This window comes from Alosa sapidissima, chromosome 14 (genome assembly GCF_018492685.1).
Source record: "Alosa sapidissima isolate fAloSap1 chromosome 14, fAloSap1.pri, whole genome shotgun sequence".
In the NCBI taxonomy this organism is placed as follows: Eukaryota; Metazoa; Chordata; class Actinopteri; order Clupeiformes; family Clupeidae; genus Alosa; species Alosa sapidissima.
Window position 1 is genome coordinate 18461814 of NC_055970.1, and position 21693 is coordinate 18483506.

The following is a 21693-nucleotide window of genomic DNA, read 5'->3' on the forward strand; positions in this document are numbered from 1 at the left end:
ATGTTTCTTGTTAATTGTTTACTTTTGTATAGGCTACATGAGATGAGAGTTGTGTTTAAAAGGGCCTTCCACATAATTAGGCCAGATTTTGTGAGTTTTTTTTTTTTTTTTTTTCATGTGTAAAATTTGTTTTGTTTTTTTAATTTTATTCAGATCAAAGCAGAGACAGTGAATAAACAAACATAAATACAGCACATACACCTCAGGTCATCCTGTGCACGCTCATAAATGAACTATATTATTCTCATAAACACTCATAACCAGCACTGAGGTGCATACAAGCTATTCACCCAAAACAACATCCACACAAACATTTGTACTGAAAACCATACACTCCGTGACTAACAAAAAATATTAATGAGAGGTGGTGGGAGGAAATGAGCAGTTTTCTTTCTCTATGCTGTCCATAACAAAATTGCAATAATTCTCAGCATACATTCATTTACTGGAAGAGCATACAGTACAAGGATGGAAAAGAATAATCTTTAACGGGTTGACATGCAACTTTTTTTTTATAGAGGAAAAGAAGACACCAGAAAAGCACAGCCCCTCTAGTATGTCTCACCACCTTAAATGTAGCGCCCTATTTGTAACTCAACTTAAAATATAATAAAATTGAATAATTTCCTTGTAAAAGTCTATTTAAGATTTGCTCACACGATCCACAATATTAATAGGGAAATAAATTTGAGTAACTGCAAAATGAAAAAAAAAAACATTACAAAAAAAATGTGTAAAAAGTGTTTCCAGGTAGCATGCATGATTTAAAGGTGAGTAGATGTTGGAGATGGCTCAGATTATCGTGAGCAACTTCAAATTGAAAAGTGAAGGGGGGTAAAAACAAACAAACAACAAAACAAAAACAGAAAGTCGCTGATCCGTGTTCCACACATTCCCTGGCACCCATGATGAGATGGCTCTTCAGATCTTCTGGATCTTCTCTCCGACGATGACGGGGTTTTCTTTCCTAATTTTCTCCGCAGCGTCGGCTTTGTAGTCAAAGGTGCAGTTGTGAATGTCTGAGTACCGGTGGATGCCGCAAAACACATTGCCACATCTGCAGTCGAAGCCTGTGGACAAAAAAACAATTTCAAAGAGATTAATGAGAGAAACCAAAAAGGACAGTTGCCTTCACACTCACAATTGCTTTTTGTGGCCCTGTTTGGTGTCTTTCTGAAAAAAGTACAATTGGTCGAAATGGATCACATGACTTCAGGTGGAAAAACAAATAGTAGCCCATTAAAGCTGTACCTGTGAGTCCAACTTTCTTCCGGCAGGTGAAGCAGCGGTTCTTCTTGGCTTTGCTCTTGCCAGCGCATTTGTCTTGGTCATCTACAGATGTCTGCCCGCTCCCGTCGGAACCTGAGGCTACAGGATACCAGGGGACATGTGAGAGGCAAGACACAGGCAAAGAGAAGCACCTAATTTGCTGCACTGCCAGCACACACATAAATGTTGTGTACATATTGTCACATGGTAGCTGTAAGCGTATTAACCCACTTGCTTAGTGCGAGCACAGGGTAAATACATCCTCCTCCTCCTCATCCTCAATACAAATCATTAGGATGAGCACAGTTTCAATGAAAATTAAAATATACTAACCATTTGCTTTTTTTTTTTTTGTTTCGTCTGTTTTCTTATTTTCATCCTAAACAGATAAACATTTTTTTTTTTAAACCACAAGACCATGCGTCATCTTCACAGCCTCAACCAGGAACTGAGTTCAGGGGGAGGAATCCTGGGGTTCTCTGGAAGGGTGTTCAGGACTGAGGCCATGTGGGCTCTGCTCTGGGCTGGGCTGGTCCACTACACTCACCACATTCTCCGTCTAGCTCCTGAGCGCTCTCGTCTAGCTTCCTTTTGCCTCTCTTAACACTGTCCTCTGCACAAGCTGCGGCTGCTGCTGCTGTCCCTGAGCTAACTGCTCCATCCATGAGGCTCTCTGCTATGCTCACAGATGCACCCACTTCAGGAATGGGTGCACACACACACACACAGACACACACACACACACACACACACACACAGACACACACACAGACACGCGCACATACACACACACACGTGCACGCACACACGGACACAGGAAGATCAATTTCACACATAACTGATTCTTCCTTTGACTTAAGGCTATACTGGCATGGAAATAAATGTAATATTTAGGCAGATACTGATACACTACTGTCCAATATAGTCTGTCCATAATAGAGTATGTTCAAATATATAGACAAATACACACACAGACAGACACACACACACATACAAACTCTGGGACACCATAGCTGCCTGTGGGGCAGGATGGTGCTGAGGCGTAAGGGTGTTCACCAGACTCTTTTGGACTGAACTCAAAGCAAATGGTCATGTGACCACAAAGGGGACATAAAAATCCCCCCGTACAGCCTAGCTGACAGCAAGGGGATTTGCTGCTGCTCTTTATCAATGGCCCTCAGCTCAGCAATCGTCTGAGTTCATATCAAAGTGACCTTCAACACAATACAAGCCTTTTTCCCTTTGTGCAGAAGAGTGTCCTGTCCTTTGAAAACTCAAGTGTGAGAAAGTAACGAGAGGTTGGGCAAGGGTGATGCAGAGGTAATGGAAATGCACTGTACTTTGCGTTTCTTCTGTTTTCAGGTCTACTTTGGCCCCCGCCGACTCCTCGTTTTCACACTGTGTAACAGGCGCTTGAGAGAGCAGGGTCTGGCTGGCTACGATGCTAAAGGGAAGCAAAGGAAATTCTATTGAACGGTGACAATATTACATGAAACCACACCACAAACATCTAAAAGGCAATAAAGACAAGGTAAAATACCAAACCAAAACTGTAGAACAGAGCATTGCCAGAATTCCCATTATACATGCCTTGGTGACAATGTCTGGTACAGTCATGAACTGGGCTAAACAGTAAGAGCAGTTTTATCTCTGAGTAATGTATTGTTGTAACGTTGTGTCGGTGAAGTGCTAAGTACCTGCTTGTCTCGAGTGGCAAGGCTGCCTGGATGAATGCTGATGACACGTCCACAGTGCTGCTGTCGGTGCACTGCGTGGGAAGAGACTCTCCCAAACTACTGACTCCAGACGACACTGCTGCCGGGGCACACACAGAGCAAAGCATTCCCTTCACAGATTAGCATGGCTATCTGTTTATGCCTTTTTATATGTCACTATTGGTACAGTGTAGTGTAGTGGTATTGTATTATGTAGTATACAATGCCATAAACCGGGTCATCTTGAATAAGAAAAGTTTTTGACTGATGGTACAATTTTCAGTGACTACATTTCAGACAGATGGCAGTCATCCTAAAACATACAACCCCAAAACAGAAAAAGTTGGGACGTTGTGTAAAATGCAAATAAAAACAGAATGTGATAATATACAAGTCTCGTAAACCAATATTCATCAGCAAAAAGGACATACAGTAGACAATATATCAAATGTTGAAAATGAACATTTGGACTATTTCATGGAAAATACATGTTAATTTTGAATTTGATGCCAGCAACATGTTTCAAAAAAAGTTGGGACGGGAGCATGTTTACCACTGTGCTGCTTCAACTCTTCAATTAACAAAATTCTGTAAATGTTTAGGAACTGAGGAGACCAGTAGCTAGAGTTTTGAGAGTGAAATGTTGTCCCATTACTCCCTGATATAGGATTTCAGTTGCTTAAAAGTATGGGGTATTCTAAGTCATGTTTTTCATTCCATGATGCACCTAATTGGACAAATCTGGACTGCAGACAGGCCATTTTAGCACCTGAACTCATCATCTATGGAGAAATACTATTTAAATATGTGCAGAATTAATTTTGCCATTGTTTTCCTGAAATATTCAAGGTCTTCCCTGGAAAATAGTGTCTGGATGGGAGTATATGTTGCTCAAAACCTGTATACATCATTCAGAATTGATTGTGCTTTGCCAAATGTGCAAGATGCCCATGCTGTAGGCACTAATGCTCCTCCACACCATCATAGATGTTGGGTTTTGAACTGAACACTAAAACAAGTTGGATAGGTTGGATACTTGGATAGGCCCTCTCCTCTTTAGCCCAGATGAGTCCATGATTTTCAAAAATAATGGCAAATTTTGATTGGTCTAAACACAGGACCCTTTTCCATGTTACTTCAGTCCATTTTAGGCCCAGATAAGATGGTGGTATTTTCTGTATCATGTCTCAATACAATGTTGGCTGTTTTGACTGTTACAATTTTGGCTGTAGTTTTTGAATTGAGTATCAAACTGTGCACATAACCAATGGTTATCAGAGGTTTTCCTGAGCCCCAACAATGACAGGTCTGGAAACAGGTCTGGTGTTGATGCAGTGCCATCTGAGGTCCAAAAGACCATGGCCATCCAATTTGTTTTTCAGCTCTTTCCCTTGTTTGCAAAGATTTTTCTGGATTCTCTGAATGTTCTAATGATATTATGTCCTGTAGATGCTGAATTCCCCAAATACTTCACAATTGCATCTTAAGAAACATTAAAATTACATTGTTTCATCATTTGTGCACACAGGTTTACACAGAGTGATAAATATCCCTACATCTTCACTTCTAAGTGACCCTGCCTCTCTGGGTAGGAAAAAGAGCATCCCAATCGTGTTGCCAGTTACCTTAATTAGTTTACCTTAATTCGAAATTAACATATATTTTCCATGAAATAGTCAAATTTGTCATTTTCAACATTTGATATGTTGTCTGTGTCCTTTTTGCAACTAAATATGAGTTTAAGAAAGTTGCAGATTATTACATTCTGTTTTTATTCACATTTTACACAACGTCCCAACTTTTTCTGTTTTGGGGTTGTACATAAAATGGTGAAACATAAAAACAGGTATGGTGAATGGCAATGGCAATTGGTTGGTGAATGATACAAAGACATTATTGACAAGTTGCTCGCCAATCACTCAACTCACTCAACTATCATTACTCAGTAACTAGCCAGTAACTGATTTCTGGGGTCTCTCTGAGGGTTTAGTGCTGGTGAACTTCACACGGTGACAAACGCAGCATCTTACCTGCCGGACTGACTCGGTCACTGTTGTTCTGTCTCTGTAAGAAGTCTTTGTAACAGACTGAGCACATGCCATTCGTGCGTGGGTTCCCATAAAATCCACATCCGGTGGCACAGAGCATAGGCCCTTGGGTCTGGTTCGTCTCTTGAGCCATCCTCCTGAGGATCAACACACAAAAACCCAAAGTGTCTTTGTGAACCAGGAGCGCCTGGATGAAGACTTGTTTCCTCCCCTCGCCTGTACACTCTCTCTCTTTACAAAGGCATACTGACCCAGGGAATAAAGGCTTGGTGACCGTGGGACAGTTTTGTGTGCTGTTGCCAAAGGGAAAAATCCAACATAAGGCCAGCTAGCTAAAGGAAGCAAGATGACTGGCTGCATCATAGCCTTTATGAGGTCATAATGCATTCACACAAGGATACTGAATAGAGACTTTCTGTTTGTGCCCCATAAAACATAAATAAAAACACCTAAAAGAAAGCATCAACACTTAAAAGCTAATTCTGGGCTATTATGTTACAAGACGTCATTATTTCATAACAAGCGAAAAACACTAACTGCACTTTAATTTTTGTATTTAAATTCTGGTGATGGCATGGGATTTTCTATTGTTTATCAGCCTAACTAGTAAACTGTTAAAGTGATAATAGCCTAGAGTCACCGGAGTCCCTAACTCTCTGACTTCTGGGGAGTACACATGCTGCCACTAAAAGGAAGAGGAAATACTAATCTTATGAGCCTCAGTCACAGCTGAAGCTGTCAGTTTCCTGTCAGTATAACTCATCCCAAAGCCCATCTCTGTCAGGCCTACAGGCCCCTCTCTATCCCTTAAAAGCCTCAGAGAGAAGACAATTTGACGGTTCAACACTGAATGAGAGGGCTTTGGCTCTCTGTGAGTGTGGAGTGGTCTACACAGAGAGCTGGTGGAGAGCTTTAATGAGGGGGAATACACAGCTCAATAAGACATTAAGACTGGAAATATCCACACAGCCATACGATCATTGCTAAAAATAGTGACTTATTTCTCTCCCTGGCAGTAGGATGGAAGAGTGCCCTCTGTAAGACTTTGAAATGCACTCCTGACCCTAGTGGCACATTCAGTTGCCAATTATCTTCATGCCCATTAATTTAGCATTTGTTGTAAGGTAAACAAAGTGAATACAAAACAAATAAACAAACATTCTAGTGGTGTTAGTGTCCAGTGAGGCCTGGCTGGGCTGCGTGTCAGAGACACTGATCTCCGCTGTGATGTAAGAGCATTCGGACTAAGGAGGGCATCTGACCCAGTGTGCTCAGCCATTCCCTCTCCGAGCAGGAGGACATGGGGGTTGGGGGGTGAGGGATTAATCTGGACTTTCTGCTGGGGGCAAATGGAAATGCAAAGAGGGCTCCACAACAGCCTCAATCCAACCAAGCTGCGCTGTCTTGCCTAGGGGACTACTGATAAGAAATCAGGAACCTGGCTTCACTTCATCTCTGTCCGGGTACAGAGGCGACACAGGTGGGCATTTCTAGCACGGGGGGGGGGGCTGCTGGGAGATCTGGGCTAGGATAACATGAAATGGTCTCCCAGGACAACTTGAGCTGAGCTGCACGCATCTGAAAGCAAGGCTTAGAAAACAAAACCATATTCAATATCTCCCCCCATTAATGCCTTCAACTTTTAGTCACAGGGGAACTAGTCCAGCCGTAGCCTTGACATAATCTCTGAAGGTCATCTTTGGTCAGAGAGAGAGAAAGTTGGAGGCTGCCAGAGAATCAATGAAAGAACACACTCTGCCACTGTGGGATGACCGCACCTGGAGACTGAAGTTCACAAAAGTTAGAGCGTTGTGACATGCTGGAAACAACGGCGAGGGGGAGGCAGCATAAACTGTTACATGGATTACAGGGCTAGATTACATAGATCAGGCTGGATTTGTCAAGCCTCTACTTCAGCGTAAAGAAGTACTTTCCTCTCTGAGTGGTGCCAACTTCAATCAAGATATGTATTAGTGCAGTCAGTGCTGTACTTTTGGAGATCAGCAAAAAATCTGTAGCTAATGTTTAATCTGGATTTATTCATCTCCAAAAGCATGAAGCTAAGAATATTCTTCATCAGCAACACTTCACCAAACCCTACACTGTTCCCGCAAAAGACTGACTGTTATTGGCCAGTCTGTACTTGCATGACCCCAACCTCAGGAGATCTCTTAAAGGTTATCAATTTTCAGTTTAACCTGCTACACCATAATAACAAGTTTGTCTTGATATTAGCTTCACAATTAACAAAAATAAATACCACGCAAGTTTGGGAACCAGGGCAGGCAAGAGAGCGAAAGAGTGAGCGTGCGCGCGAGAGAGAGACATCATCGCATTAAGATTTTTCTCATGCCAATTGAACCAAACCCATTTGGATCCATGCTGTGCAAAACAAACCAGAGAGAGCAGCCGAGCTAACATGATCATAAGCCCGTTATCAGTAGGTTGGGGGAGGGCACGGTAGAGGAGGCCTCACTGAGTCAATCTTTAATCTAAACTTCAAAACAGCTCTAATTGTTCCTGTAAAGAAAAAGTACATAAAAGCTGGATAAAAATGACTAAAATCTGTTTAATGATACAGAGGAAAAGAAAAGTGCCTATAGCCTACTCACTCATATATAAACACGAGTTGGCTACAGCTCCCCACACACACACACACACACACACACACACACACACACACACACACACACAAACAACATTTCCCAAACAGTATCACTGGTGAGTGTACTTAATGCCAACCAGAGCACACACTCACACACACACTCTATGCCAACCAGAGCACACACTCACACACACACTCACAATATGTAACGCCTCAATAACAATAAAATGTAGGACTGAGGGTGCTAAGTTAACTTCTGCAATGCTTCTTGTCTCTGCCTCTGGCATTGTGGCTGTGACACACGGCCAATTAAACAACATACTGATTAATGGCGCTGGCCGTAGGGTATGTAGAACAGGCTCCTTTTTGTCCCATATTGAATGTATGTAAAGTAAGCCTCTCTGCAGGCCAAATGCAGTCTACTGTAAAACCAGTGGGACTGGCCTGTAACAACCTTACAGACTTACAGGGCCAGTATGTAGCTACATAATAATTCCACACTTCTCGTTGTAAAAGTTTACCCAAAATTTGGTCATCATTACCCGTCATCATTCATGTTACTCATGCTTTCCCAGCTCTCACTTGTGTCATGAAAGAGTCTCATTGAGCAACACTTACACACAAATGTATCTCAACAGTGGTCTCAAAAGAAGACTCTGATTTAATCTATTCTGAGGAACTGCAGTCAATACCAGTAGGGAGCAAACAGAGCAAGCTCTGCAGCAGACCTGCTCCACCAACTTCTTCTTCAACATGAAACGATAACTGAATGAATAACTGACATGTAAATGTCCAATGAAAAACATCCTCCTCATCCTCTTCCTCACACCTTAAAGAAAACTACTCACATGATGATGTGGCAACTGAGCTTTGTAGCGAAGGTAGTCAAAATTAGATTATTATTTAGACAGTGCAGGTTCCTTTTCCTATTGCTTCAAAAGAGAATGGGCTCAGGCTTTAGAAATTTAGTGTACTAATTTAACCAATGTTTTACACAATAGTGCAGACTGCAAAGTAGGTACCGGTATGCTATCCATTGTTATTGGTATACTTGTTCCCAGGGTATTTAACTCTGTGTCTTTATGAAGGTAGGTATCCACAAGCAGACCTGCACAAACAGACAAATGCCAGAACTGCTTTCTATTCTAGTCCATAGTTTGGTTTTAGATGGAGCAGTGTATGAACTTGGACAGCTTACAACTTGGGTCAAAACAAACATGAATGGTTCACCCACTCTCAAAAGAGAGTACCTCACACTATTGTAACAGTAGGCCTTTAGAAACATTGTGTGGAATAAACAAAAGCCTAACCCTAACCCAAACCATCTGAACTCCAACCTTCTGGGGAGGACTAGGCCTAATGCTCCATATATCACCATAACCTATTATGGGTGAAAATGAATTAAGGATGTATGACAGCTAGGTATAGTTAGCCTAATTTATAATATCCTTGATTTTGAATCAGTATTAAAGCACCAAGTGTTCTGATAGGATACAGCTAGTGCAAAACCATAGATACTGATAGATATATTCAGTACACATAGTCTTTTTTTTTTTTTTTAAATGTAATAACCCAGATATTTTTCCAGATTACATAATTCAGACTACTTCAAAGCCGATACCAGGGAAATTGTAGGCTTGATAGATTCATTCTACTAATATTTCTTCATGTGATGCACATGTGTCACTTTATGTAAAGGACACTGACCTGTCAGTAGGGGGAAAGCTGAAGTTTCTGAGGTAACAAGCTGCCAGACAACACAAAGTGACAGCTCTGCAGGCAGCTTGATGTCAGACATAATTGTTTTCATTTACCCATCAAAAAATAACAAGCAGATCAGTAGTTCAATGGGTCATTCAAATGAGACAGCATGGGTCTTATTCCTCCTCCCACTGTGCATTCTTCTTCTTCTTATTAGTAGTATTATTATAGCCTACTGAATATGATTGAGGACATTGCACTATCGCACAGCCTTTAAAAATAGCTTTCACTACCCCCCTGTCTCATTTGCTAGGACTGGAGATATTTTCAGTAAACCAATTGACCTTTAACAAAACTAGCTTGTCTACACACCAAGCAATTGGGACTCAGATGAATGTTTCGATGCTTTCAACACCTTTACTTACATTATTATTACACAAATGTAAGAATATTCATGGTATGCTGTCGTGTTAGCGAAAACACTAGCTGTTGTATTCCTCTTGTATTTCCTGTCTAAACAGTGTCCTTTTGTTCAAATGTTTGAACCATTTTAAGATGAGAGAACATATTTAGACACCATCGAATGTCAGATAAGTGTCTATGCGGTCTTTCTACCTGCTCCCACGTGAAATAAATGTAACTTTGAATCCGACGTACCTCAAGATTGTCCCAAATCCCCCTTTGCTACACCTTTCTTTCTTCGTGTCTGTGCCACCAGATAAAGCCCGACATCATAAGCAGAAAATACCACCATCTAATTCTCAAAGTAAACACCTACTGTTCTGTCATTGGATGCGCGCCTATAATCACGCCCATTTCCACATCACCATTGAACAAACGTAAAGCCAATCACACATTCTTTTTTTCTTCAACATTTAAAAAGACATGACAATTGGAACACTGAGGTTAATCATATCAGGGGGGAACCAATGTTTCACGGCTACTGTAACAGCGTTCAGCAAAAGCAACAAATTAACCATTGTCAGGGATTAAGGCTACAAGACTTTGGTTCGAATTCTGTCAAACTTAGCTGCTAACGCATTTGTCGACAGCCATTTAAAGACATCTGTCGTGGTGTTAAGCTGGCTAAGCTAGTTTACCACCTCTGTCCGTCATGAAACAGGCTAACATTACCCAAAAACATCTGGTGACATCTAAAGTTATATGCCAATATTCGTACCCAGTGCGTCCTTTCAATAACCATCAAGTTATGAAAACATCTCTCTCACCAACCACACAGTTTAATTATGCGAACTTCCCCTTCGAGACTAGGCTACTGCAAATCCCTGACAGTATTGTAAAAAAAAAATACAATATTTGACGTTGAACTTCGATTTGAAAATTAAAATAATGATTTGCACATATCTGTCAAAGGTATGTTCATGACAAATAAGTAATTTCGTGTCCGATATATTTTATATAGGTCAGTTTTCCTGGAGGTTTCGGTGACACTGCCCAGAAGCAATTCAATAAGCTAATGCTAGCTTGCTAAGTAACTTCTTGACAAGTTGTCTCGACTTACCTCTCCGACGCCTGAATAGTTTAAGACGGCTTCTTCCAACTTTTTGAGGTGCTTAAAATTCGGAAAATATGTCTGTAGGTTTAAAGAATTTTGACGGAAACCGTATAGGGTGTTAGAGGGTGGTTGTTTTCCCTCTGCTCCCTACCCCCACCCAGAAACAGTCTGTTTGTTACTTTTTGTCACTCCAACCCCCACTGTAATCTTGACGATGACGCAATAAATGGACAGACAACGATTGTTTTGTTGAGCAATCATACGTCATGTTAAGACAATAACAATAATATGTTTACTTTGATCATATTATCAGTAATATTGTTTTATACAAATATGAGGAAATGAGATTCACATCTGATACATTTCGCGGTGTTCCTCTGAACCAAATAGTTTTTAGACTATATCATAAAGAATATTAGCCTACATCCTAACTTTTACTTGGGGCTCTACTACACTATTGTAGACCGGCGTCTAGCCTATAAATTAATACTTCGTCGCACAAGCGTCTTTCCCTGTTGATTACTAAAACGGAAGTACAGTAGAAAAACAGACGTAGGCTGAAAGACACGCCCACTGTGCTATCCAATGTGGTTATGAGGAGGAGGGGGGGTTAGACGAACATGTGGTAAGATCAGATACTAGCCTATGTGTTGATCAACCTCAGAGGCTGCTGTGTGAGCAGTGACATTGCATTAATCTTATGTCCAGTCTAGCCTCTTCTTCCACAGTCTAGCCTCTTCCATTTACATCCGGAGTTTCGGAGAGCTGACATCCACGACGGCGGCCCTTGGGGAGTTTGACAGCAGCATGGCCGCACTACGAGCAGCCAAGCAGGCTTTGAGAAAAGAAATAAAGAAACGGGTTGCCGCTTTGACTGATCAAGAGAAGGTTCGCCAGTCTCGTGTTGCCTCTCAAAAGGTAAAAATGGAAGAAGAAAGTCTCCACTTGCATGCATGTGCTGCAGCATTCGCTGCTCGTGACACTAATCAGGCTCCATAGCTGCAGCTGTCAAGTTTCTGACTGGGGCATGGTGATAGTTTTTCTTTTGCGTACACAAGGAACTTTTTTACAAAATCAATGCATTTAGATGTTACATTTCGTTGCACAATACAGTAGGCTAAATTGACAATTATGTCAATAAAGCTGTTTTTGAATATCCACCCATCCGCAAAGCGAACATTTAAAATCCTTTCCTTTTTCTGTTTTCTGTTGCATTTCGTGATGTTTGTTGATGTTTGTTGACCTGCTGAACTGTGGTAATTTGAACAAGCGATAATCTTCACATGCTTATGCTAACACATGTCATCACCATTAACAACATCATAACAACAATAATAACATTATTATTATTATTATATGCCTACACATTACAATAATACAAATAGTTGTAGGACTAGTTGTAGGCCTAGTAGTGGGCTTAGTAGCCTAATAGTAGTGGTATATTGGCCTCTTGACTATCAAGTCATTTAAGAAAGATTAATTTATTTGTAGTAAGAAACCATTAGTAGTGGACTCAACCATACAATTTGTTCAGTTTAAAGTGACATTAATCGATACCATTTAAAAACAATGTGCAGCTAAATAGATTAGCATTCAGTCTAGGCTAATAATATAAGAAAATGCTGACACAATTGTGACTATTTATCTGTGTCATTAGCTGTTCCGTCATCCAAAATACCACAGCAGTCAGCGGATCGCTGTGTTCCTGAGCATGCATGATGAAATTCGTACAGAGGAGATCATTGAAGATGCCTTAGGGAAAGGCAAAGTGTGCTTCATCCCCAAATACCTGACGAACAGCAGCCATATGGACATGCTCCGAGTGACCAGCCTAGAGGACATCAACACATTGCCTCTCACATCCTGGAACATTCGCCAGCCTGGAGATGACGACAATCAGAGGGAAGAGGCCTTGAACACAGGTCAGTTGACACTATGCCCATTTAAACCATGCTTGTTTAATAGTGACTTTAAGTATATACTCTTTTGATCCCGTGAGGGAAATCCACATTACACTGTAAATACATCCTCATTTTATGTTAGTTCTGTTCTTTTTAAGACAGTGACTTCTAAGCATTATTTCAAGATTGCAGACAGGCACCAGAACCTAAACAAAGAAGGCCTACAAAAGAATATGAGGTTTAAACACAATGCAGTGCTCTTTTAACTTGTCCCCTTGGTGTTCGGCCAGTAGATGGCGATACATCACCATTAAGTGAAATTCATTGTCGCCAGCAGCTCTCTGGGAGATGTAGTGCAGAACTTAAGCACTGTCAGTACATTTACATTCACAGCAGACACTTCTATCCATAGCTACTTTCAATTATAATACAAGGGTCATTGTGCCCGGAGCAACTTGGCATTGGGCACAACGGTGGAAGCCGGGAATTGAATCAACATCTTTTCACAGTTTTCACAGTTACTGCAGATCTATGTAAATCTTGTGTGTGTCTTGACATATTATCATGCCATTATGTGTGTGCATTCATTAGCCAGATAGTTAGCCAGAAGAGACTTAAGAGGTTAGCCCAACCTTATGCACTTTTCAGCAGTTATTCTGAACCCAACCAATGCACTTTTCAGCAGTTATTCTGAGATGCAGCACATGGAACAGGAGATGCAGCACAAGGACAGTATATAGTAGTAAACCGAAACTGGAGTAACTTGAGCCTTTGTACCCACTGAGGCACTGCCAGTCTTGGCTCCTGCTGGTCCTGTAATAAGGAAGAGATTAAAGAGCAGAGCTCTCTCACACAGAGAAGTGGGAAGGCTGGGGACTTTTCTCACAAGTACAAAAGGTTGTTGTCTCTACACACTGGAGTCAGTTATTTCACAGAGGTCTCAGAGGATAAAAGAAGCACTGTTGTTATTGCTTGGACAGTTTGATGTCCCACTCAGCATTGATCATTTCTCAGCAAGTGTCAGTACAAAGTTTGAGGGATTTTGCTGTCATTCAAAACAAGCTGTAAGAATGAAAGCATTTCAGAGGTGATTGGCACTAATCTTTCACTGTCGAGCTGTTTATTATTTCTTTAGAATGCCACAGTTTGACTCAAAGCTATACTGACTTGACCCAAAAATATATGTTTGTCGAAACCTGTGCCATTTTAAAAGACTGTAGATACACTGCAAATTATCCGCTATAAATGCATAATTGTTGCTAGGTTGATAGCAGTAGATACATTGTTGAAGTTAGGGGACTGTGTCTGAAATGAAAAGCTGGCGTGAAAAATCCCACCTGGAAAAGAGAGAGTATTTTCACAAACACATGCACCCCGCTTCCTCTAAGGATCAATGCCCTGCTGAGAGAACAACAGTGACAAGGCAGTCCTTCTATTCATGAAGCATGATTGACACCAAGAAAAAGAGTTCTGTTTCCTTATATTCCTTGTAGGTGGATAAATTGAAGTAGCCCACAGAAAGAGGAGAGAGCATGGCTATGAAATGGACAAATCTTTGGAATTACAGTTTTTTCTGATTGCTTAAGCACATTTTTGTAACTATTGTCTATTTTTGCAAAACTCTACACACAAATAGGAAAACCTTTCACCAAATCAGCAAAACATTGTAGTTCTCTTGCAAAAGAGAACACACCTTGCTTAACTCTTCACACCTTCGTAAAAATGGTGTTTTCGTATCAAACAGTAAACACAAGACATCACAATAATAAGCACACAATGTGCCAACTACTCACTGATGGTATGAATAAAAAACAAATCTGGCTTTTGCTTTCTCTGTGCACAAGATAGGCTATGTCAGTTTGAGGTCATACTTTTGTCATAGTTCTGTAAACATACAGGGATCTAAACTTCAAGTATTGGTGTTTATTTACACAAACACAAGTGTGTTTTTCCAAGTCAAAATACAAAATAGCAATTTCACTGAGAAAAAAAAAAGTCTACATCGTGTCATCTTTCTCAAAATTTCATCTACATCACATGCAATGTCCTCTAGGGAAAATATCTTCTGGAATGCGTATCCAGGCCTGACATGATGCCTGGTCAGTATCCCCACATATAGACTGATTTTTTTTGCCTGTAAAAGGGCTATTTCTTACTCTTCTTTATAAAAGGGCTATTTCTTCCCCCTCCTCGTCCTCCTCTTGCTCCTCCTTGTCCTCTTCCTCTAACTTCACCTCCTTGTCCTTGTCATCCTCTCCCACTCTCTTCTTTACCTCCGCGTCCTCTTCCTCTTACTTCTTCACCTCCACGTCCTATTCTTCGGCCTCCTCTAATTCTTACTCTTCTCACTCTTCCTGCTCCCTCCATTGTACCCATTGTACATTACCTGTGGCTTATGTATAGTGCTTAGGCTGATTGCAAAGTGAACTAATTATCTAAAACAGTTTTCACATGAGAAAGTGTGCCAGAGAGTTGGCAAAATAGTGTAAATAATAGCCATATATGTGTATAGATTTGCTAGGAGTGTGTTGATCATTTGGAAATTGAGTGTAAAGCAGTGAGTTGTGTTTACAGTTCCGCAAAAAGTGCTGTGCAGTGGATTGTAGATTAATCAAAGATTATCAACATTTAATTAAGGGATATTCATGAGTTGCATGCTGACAACTGCATTCCATAGAGAGAATATATGTGTTTCTTTATTTATGTCTAATATCGATAGGAAGACATACTGTTAGGGCTGCTGCTCAAGGCTCATCAATAATGAGTGAATGTCAAGCACAAGCTTATTAAATCACAGAGTCCTTTTAAATATTGAAGAGCATTCAGAAGTGCAGGGAAGATCACTTTCCACATCACGAGGAGCCCAATTTTTAGATACCCCCATTAACAAATACAGTGCTGAGCATTGTTTTTTTGTTTTTGTTTTTTTTCTTAGTAATCTAGCAAGTGTGATGAGGCAGTTTTGACTAATGAGGCGTTTTGGGTCAAAAGAATAAAAAGCATTGCTCAGAGCAATACCCATGACAAAAAGTAATTGGATTGTTATTTTCCTGTAAGTCCCTGCCTCAAGTAGCGTTGTGTAAAAATAAACATGTGCCATGAACAAAAATGTTCTCTGTATGCTGTTTGATTCTCACTGAACACTAGGGGGAGATTGATTTCTTTTTTGCTCTGGTCATCTCAGGGTGCCCACAGCAAATCCTGAAATGATACTATGTATGAAGGTCATCCAAGCTTAAGCAGCTTGCCTCTCAGTCAATTTATTAATTTCTTTTTTTGTATTCACACATTTTCTGTTGATATCAGCTTAATGCAGTTTCCAGCAGTAGTGTCATTCACACGAACAACAGCTACATTTTAGGCACGAATACATTATAACACTATTATTAATTATTAATAATATTCAGGCAGCCGTGCTATGCTGTTTTTTTTTTTACCTCTAAAGATAAATTGACTTGTTGGTGTAGGTGTACAGCAACTAATTACAACAGCTTTCACCCCATAAATTCATCTCATAAATTTCACCCAAATTTCACTTCAATAAAGTGAAATCAGTAAAGTGCCTACCTACCGACAGAACGATCAATCTATGTCAATAACATTACAATTATATAATGTCTTGATATTATGAAGAGCGTAGTCAGTTATTGCTGTATATTTATAAGCTGATGACAAGCTGAAGTATGCTCCCATTGTTTGTGCTGGCTGCAGGTGGACTTGACCTTATCCTTATGCCAGGGCTTGGTTTCGACAAAAGTGGCAACCGCCTGGGCCGAGGGAAGGGCTTCTACGACACCTACCTGGAGCGCTGCATGAAACATCCCAAAGGGAAGCCCTACACCATCGCCTTGGCCTTCAAAGAGCAACTGTGTCCAGACATACCAGTGGACGACCGGGATATCCACATAGATGAAATCCTGTACGAAGACGAATGATCTGCTCATGGAGTCGCGGAGACACCTTGTGCTTTAGTGATCGCTTGGTGAGACCACTCAAGTGCCTTTTTAAGACCGGACGTGTCAGCAGTGCAAGCAGCCTGGTCTCTCTCTGGTGCTTTGCCGTTTTCCTGACTCAGGGTGGAATTAACTGGATGTAATGAGCTTTCTCCAGATGAGCACCCTGTTTTTAGCTGCCTGTGTTTGCGCATCCAGATTTCCCAGGGCTGCCTCTCTGTGGAATGCTTATCGTAAAGTTATCCCCTTTTCCTGAAATCCTCGAAATGTGAAATTCCTACGTCCATCATCACTAAGACTTATCATGCTAATTTAATTGAATTAAGACAGTGGGGAATTAAGTTAAATTTCCATAAACTTTCTATAACCTTCACCTGTAATCATCTAAATCTTGCTTTTAGATGTTGTCTATGGAATTGCCTTCAATAAAGGGACCAAAATTCACACATACCAATCCCATTCAGCCGTTAACACTATAAATGTCTATACATGTCTAATGTTCTTGGCATGGTACTTGCATTTGTACTGTTTGAATTGTTAACACACCATGTTGATCACAAAGCAAATAAACAGTTATACATATCCACTTGGCTCAGTGATGAGACAGCCCTTGGAATAGGAATGTTAGAACCATACCTCAGTGTTCTCAAGTGACTGTACCCCGTACCTCATTTCACCCCATTAGCTCCGCAAGTTTAATTTCTCCTGTCCCATCACACCAGATGAAAGATAAAAGGTGTAATTGCCCTACCTGGCCATGGTGGCACAGATGAGGAGAGAGTTGAATGCTGGAATGTATCTGCCACAATATGAACTTAAATATGATGTGAACTGTGTTAGCATCTAGCATTTAAGTCAATGCCCCCCCCCCATGGTGAACATGTGAAATAATTGTCAAGAAGTGAGCGGTATCATCTCTTTTGGTGGTTCTTAATGGAGACGGAATATTTCATGGAATTTTCTGATTTTCCATAAAACCATTACTTACAGTGGTGCCAATTTGTTTAGATAACTTCCATATAGTCCATAGCTGTTCGTTCTATGTGCACACAGAAAACACTGTGATCACACACAGTCCTGACTCTTCAAATGGGTGGGCAGGGTAGGCCTATACTGTCACTACGGTCCAGTATGCACTTTGACTGCAATACCAATACACATGGCTCTGTGGCGCTGTGATCAGGCTGCAGGGCTGGAACCTTGTTGACCCGGATTTGGGGTCAAATGGGGTGACTGCTGTCTCCCTTCACTGCAGTAAGAAGTAAAGTGACTCTGACTGAGCCATACACTATTCCATAGGATTAATAGGTGCAGGAGTGTCAACATTTTACCACAATCTGTAACAAACATGCAATACTTTCTGTGCACCATTAAGAGTGCTCAACTATACTTTCTATATCTACCAATTCTACTTTATTTATTAGTCATGAATTTTTTTGTTTGTACTGGTTATGTTTCCCCTAACGAGTCTGTGTTTTGACAGTCTAATCTGTCCAGTAGGACTACATTAATTGTAACGGGACAACCTTGCAGTTGGTATATGTGCAGCATAAACATTCTGCAAACAGCTCAATCCACTACCCTTATGGCACTTAACATTGTGGATAGGTCCAGAACAACATGGGAAAACAGCATTCATGTAGGCTTTGCTTACTAAGGTTGAACAAGCTATCTTAATACAGTAAATTTCCGAACAAAAATGATTAACTGCCATCACCATTGGCATGCTCATAGATGAAAATAACCTTTTCTCTGGGAATGAACAAGCCCTTCACTATACATGTTCTTTCCCATTAATACTTTCCCTCTTTGCCTTCTCACACAGCTTCCAGCTTAATCCAAAACAGTGGGACCCCAGAAATGATTAATTAAGAATATATCTGTTGGGATGCCAAGGCACAGCAAGAGTGCTCATTATGAGGAATTAATAAGACGATGGAAGGCACATCACTGGATGGGTTCACATCACGACAGGTTGGGCTCTGGTGACGCAGACGGCGCAGACACAGCTATATGCTATTTGGAGATTACCCAGTGATCCAGGAATAGATGGTGGGCTTTTCCCTAGAGATGAGGAACAAGAGAGGATACAGACGTAGGCAGGGAGTTCTGCGGAGCTGGGAAGCTTGATGATGTTCTATTGTCTGATTTTGTCTGAGTAGAACATCATATTGCCTAACCCTTTTTGTTTGGTGAAGATCTCAACACGTTCATTAGAAAGTAGACAGGTGAGGTGGCTGCCAGGACTATGTTCTCTTTTACTAAGTCACACAAGCAAAGTAAACTGGCTTCATCCAGAATAGAAAAGGATTTGGAGGCCCCAGTGCACAACTGAGCAAAATGGCAAATGTATTTTAGTGTCTAGTTTGAGATGTCTAAAATTGGCAGCTTCGTTAAATAGTCCCCGAAGACACCAGTATGTTGGCCTTCTAGACAGAGTTGTAACGAAAAAGCCATTTCTCAGCCTGACCAATAAACAGGGAGGATTAAGAGGTGGACAACAGTAAACAGAACAAGACTGGAAAAAGGTATTATAGATAGACCAATCTGTGAAGCGCCAACCGAATGCTGGAGGAGTTGTAGACTGGATCTGTGAAGTGGATGGGAGGGTCTGGGAGTGCTTTGGTGGTAGTAAAGTGGAGAAATTGTAATGTACAGGATAAAAGGAACCTTGAAGAAGGAAGGTCCTCTCTCTATCTACCTCATGGATGGCGTCTGATTGGAGCCTATTTCATCCAAAAATAGGACAGTGACCTAAAGGTCCCAACTAGCGTGGAGGGAATCAGCAATCAGCTTGTGTTATGTCTATAATAGACCGGAATGGACATTTCCAAGTGACCCCCAAACGTTTGAACGACAGTGTCATTTTGAAATGCTTTTCCCAATCCAGTTCCCTAAAGCAGCTGGATACATCTCCCCTGCTGTGAGTACACTTTCTGAAAACTCTGTACGATATAATGGACAAGTAGTTCTCAAAGCAGGAGGTGTCACTACAAAGGAAATGAATAATCGTCCAATAATTGCAGCTCATATTGGCACAGGACTCTTGCACTGGGACCAGTGATAAGAAGTTGCAGCCTACTTCAGAGAGAACAGTTTGTCCTCAGGAAGTTTGGTAACACTTTCTGGCAAGTGTGCAGAAGTTTAGTTAACACAATGCAATATGCCATGGTCCTAAAAAGGTAAGACACATATCCCAACCATAACTGAGTTCTGGCTTGGTTGCCACTGGATTGAAATGACTGAATAAGAAAATGAAAATGTGAATGAATATATGGACGGGAGGTTATCTTTACCGCTCACTTTCTAAATCCTTTCAGTGCTCAGCAATTTGAAACCTCTTCAGTCATATCACAGCTCTTCACACGAGCGTTTACACCACCATAAATATTAATTTTACAACCTAAATCATATTAGCATTTAAACTATCCATGTCAATGTATAACTGCTCCCACAAAAAAATACAATTGCTTTGGATTACACAGTCTTTTGGCGACGAGGCGGTGGGATTCTTCGGGGAGTGTTGTGTGGTTAGCCAATGAATGCTGACCTGCTCGTAGTGCCACCAGCATCCCAGCGGCACATCCCTACTTGCTGAAATCACAGAGGCGTAGAACAGCTTACATTGCACTCAGTGTGAAGACGGTAGTGAGAGGCATCACACCTTTTCTAACTTCCTGCAAGAGGGAACATTGCAGATGATCCATTGTTTCTCATTTTCACCATTTCATCTACGATGCTATGAGTAAAATATGGACCAGAGAGAGAAAGAGACAGGGCCAAATTTTGAATCTGTGTTTTGGTAAGCAGGAATTGTTTGTAGATTACTAATGTAACCCATTTTTTGTATAGACATTATCTGTCAGCAGCAGACCCTAGCCCTATGAAAAAAGAGCCATCTGCCTGCAAAACAGAATTACCCTAAAAAAAAAATCTGAATGCTTGGGTTTGCAGTTTACCCAGAAAGCAAACTAGCCAGACCCAGACATTGATATAAAGTGTGAAAATCACATTTTATCGCCATTCAGTCCCTATCTTCTCCATTCCCATTGAGTGTGACTGTTCTGCAAAGTCATGTTGTCCTTAAATCCCCAGTAATTCTATACAATTATGTGGAAGAGGGATCATGCACCTCCTCTGGCATTCTGCTGACATTAGCCATCACAATGGCCTCTGTGAATGGCTGCATCCTCCACAGGAACTCTCCACCACTGGAGCATCTGCACTCTGTGTGCTTGTTGACACTCGATTGAGTCTAGCACTTTGCTGTTTATGTGCGAAAATAAATCTGCTATTGCTCATTGTGTTATTCATTGTGGTGCAACCTCTGAGTGAAGAAAAGAAAGAGAAAGAGAGAGAGAGAGAGAGTGAGAGAACAACAAAACAAACAGCCTCTTGTCTTGACTGATGCTGCCAGTTCCTCCGGGAGCAGGCCATAACTCAGAGGAAGTCAGATGAGATGAGATTGAGGGTGTGCAAATTGAGTGGGATTGCTCTATTGAAGGAGAGAAGGAGACAAGGGGAAGAGATTGTCTCGAGGGCCTGAAGAGAGCGCTCTGCCGCAGGGGAGTGGCTCTTCCAGGATGGCTCCAGACCCGAAGACATGGGAAAAAGCTGGCAGAGGAAGCCTGCAGTAGAGACCCTAGTTTTTTTTAATGATAAATACTTTGTCGTCAAATCACCAGGAAACAGCAATTCCGCAGGTTCCAGAGAGTGAATTGATAATTTTTGTATATAGTGTGAGCTATAGATGTACACAAGGTGAGCAGAAGGCAGTTCAGTGGTTCATAGACCTGCTGTTGGTTCAAATGAGAAATTAATAAAAACACGCAAAAAACATGGGCATGTTTTTACACCTGAAGCAGTTAAAGACGTTTACTAGTGGTATATAAAATCTATATGAATATGAGCTGATTCTTAAATTGGAACCATGATTGTAAAATGCATTCAAGGCTACACGAATAATATAAAGCGACGACAGTTCT

At 41.1% G+C, this 21693-nt stretch overlaps 2 protein-coding genes across 7 annotated transcripts; one reads left to right on the forward strand and one right to left on the reverse strand.

Annotated features, from left to right (window-relative positions):
* Window positions 1–125: 125 nt before the first annotated feature.
* On the reverse strand, window positions 126–11349 carry zfand6 (zinc finger, AN1-type domain 6). 6 transcript variants are annotated; one of them, XM_042061105.1, is made up of 7 exons: window positions 10861–11349; window positions 5015–5169; window positions 2967–3081; window positions 2610–2713; window positions 1817–1966; window positions 1252–1368; window positions 126–1070 (listed from the first exon to the last, which is right to left on the reverse strand). In XM_042061105.1, the coding sequence occupies exons 2-7, from the start codon at window positions 5163–5165 to the stop codon at window positions 922–924; spliced, it is 786 nt and encodes a 261-aa protein (XP_041917039.1). In that variant the 5' UTR covers window positions 5166–5169; window positions 10861–11349; the 3' UTR covers window positions 126–921. The 6 variants fall into 6 exon arrangements, with proteins under 6 accessions (XP_041917039.1, XP_041917036.1, XP_041917035.1 ...); XM_042061102.1 differs by having other exon boundaries at window positions 2967–3084; window positions 5015–5177; window positions 10861–11348; XM_042061101.1 differs by having other exon boundaries at window positions 2967–3084; window positions 10861–11347.
* mthfs (5,10-methenyltetrahydrofolate synthetase (5-formyltetrahydrofolate cyclo-ligase)) lies at window positions 10237–17294 on the forward strand. The gene is made up of 4 exons (XM_042061107.1): window positions 10237–10319; window positions 11563–11772; window positions 12512–12776; window positions 16467–17294. Exons 2-4 carry the CDS (start codon window positions 11662–11664, stop codon window positions 16688–16690), a joined length of 600 nt encoding a protein of 199 aa, XP_041917041.1. The 5' UTR covers window positions 10237–10319; window positions 11563–11661; the 3' UTR covers window positions 16691–17294.
* The last annotated feature ends 4399 nt before the right edge of the window (window positions 17295–21693 follow it).

Excerpts from the sequence above, each read along its gene's own strand:
- zfand6 (XM_042061102.1), bottom strand. The coding sequence starts at position 5,165 with ATGGCTCAAGAGACGAACCAGACCCAAGGGCCTATGCTCTGTGCCACC. Across the intron at positions 3,085-5,014 it reads TGACCGAGTCAGTCCGGCAG|CAGTGTCGTCTGGAGTCAGT; the intron begins GTAAGATGCTGC and ends GTGCCCCGGCAG. Across the intron at positions 1,967-2,609 it reads GAAAACAGAAGAAACGCAAA|TGGGTGCATCTGTGAGCATA; the intron begins GTACAGTGCATT and ends CCATTCCTGAAG.
- mthfs (XM_042061107.1), top strand. The coding sequence starts at position 11,662 with ATGGCCGCACTACGAGCAGCCAAGCAGGCTTTGAGAAAAGAAATAAAG. Across the intron at positions 11,773-12,511 it reads CTCGTGTTGCCTCTCAAAAG|CTGTTCCGTCATCCAAAATA; the intron begins GTAAAAATGGAA and ends CTGTGTCATTAG. Across the intron at positions 12,777-16,466 it reads GGAAGAGGCCTTGAACACAG|GTGGACTTGACCTTATCCTT; the intron begins GTCAGTTGACAC and ends TGCTGGCTGCAG.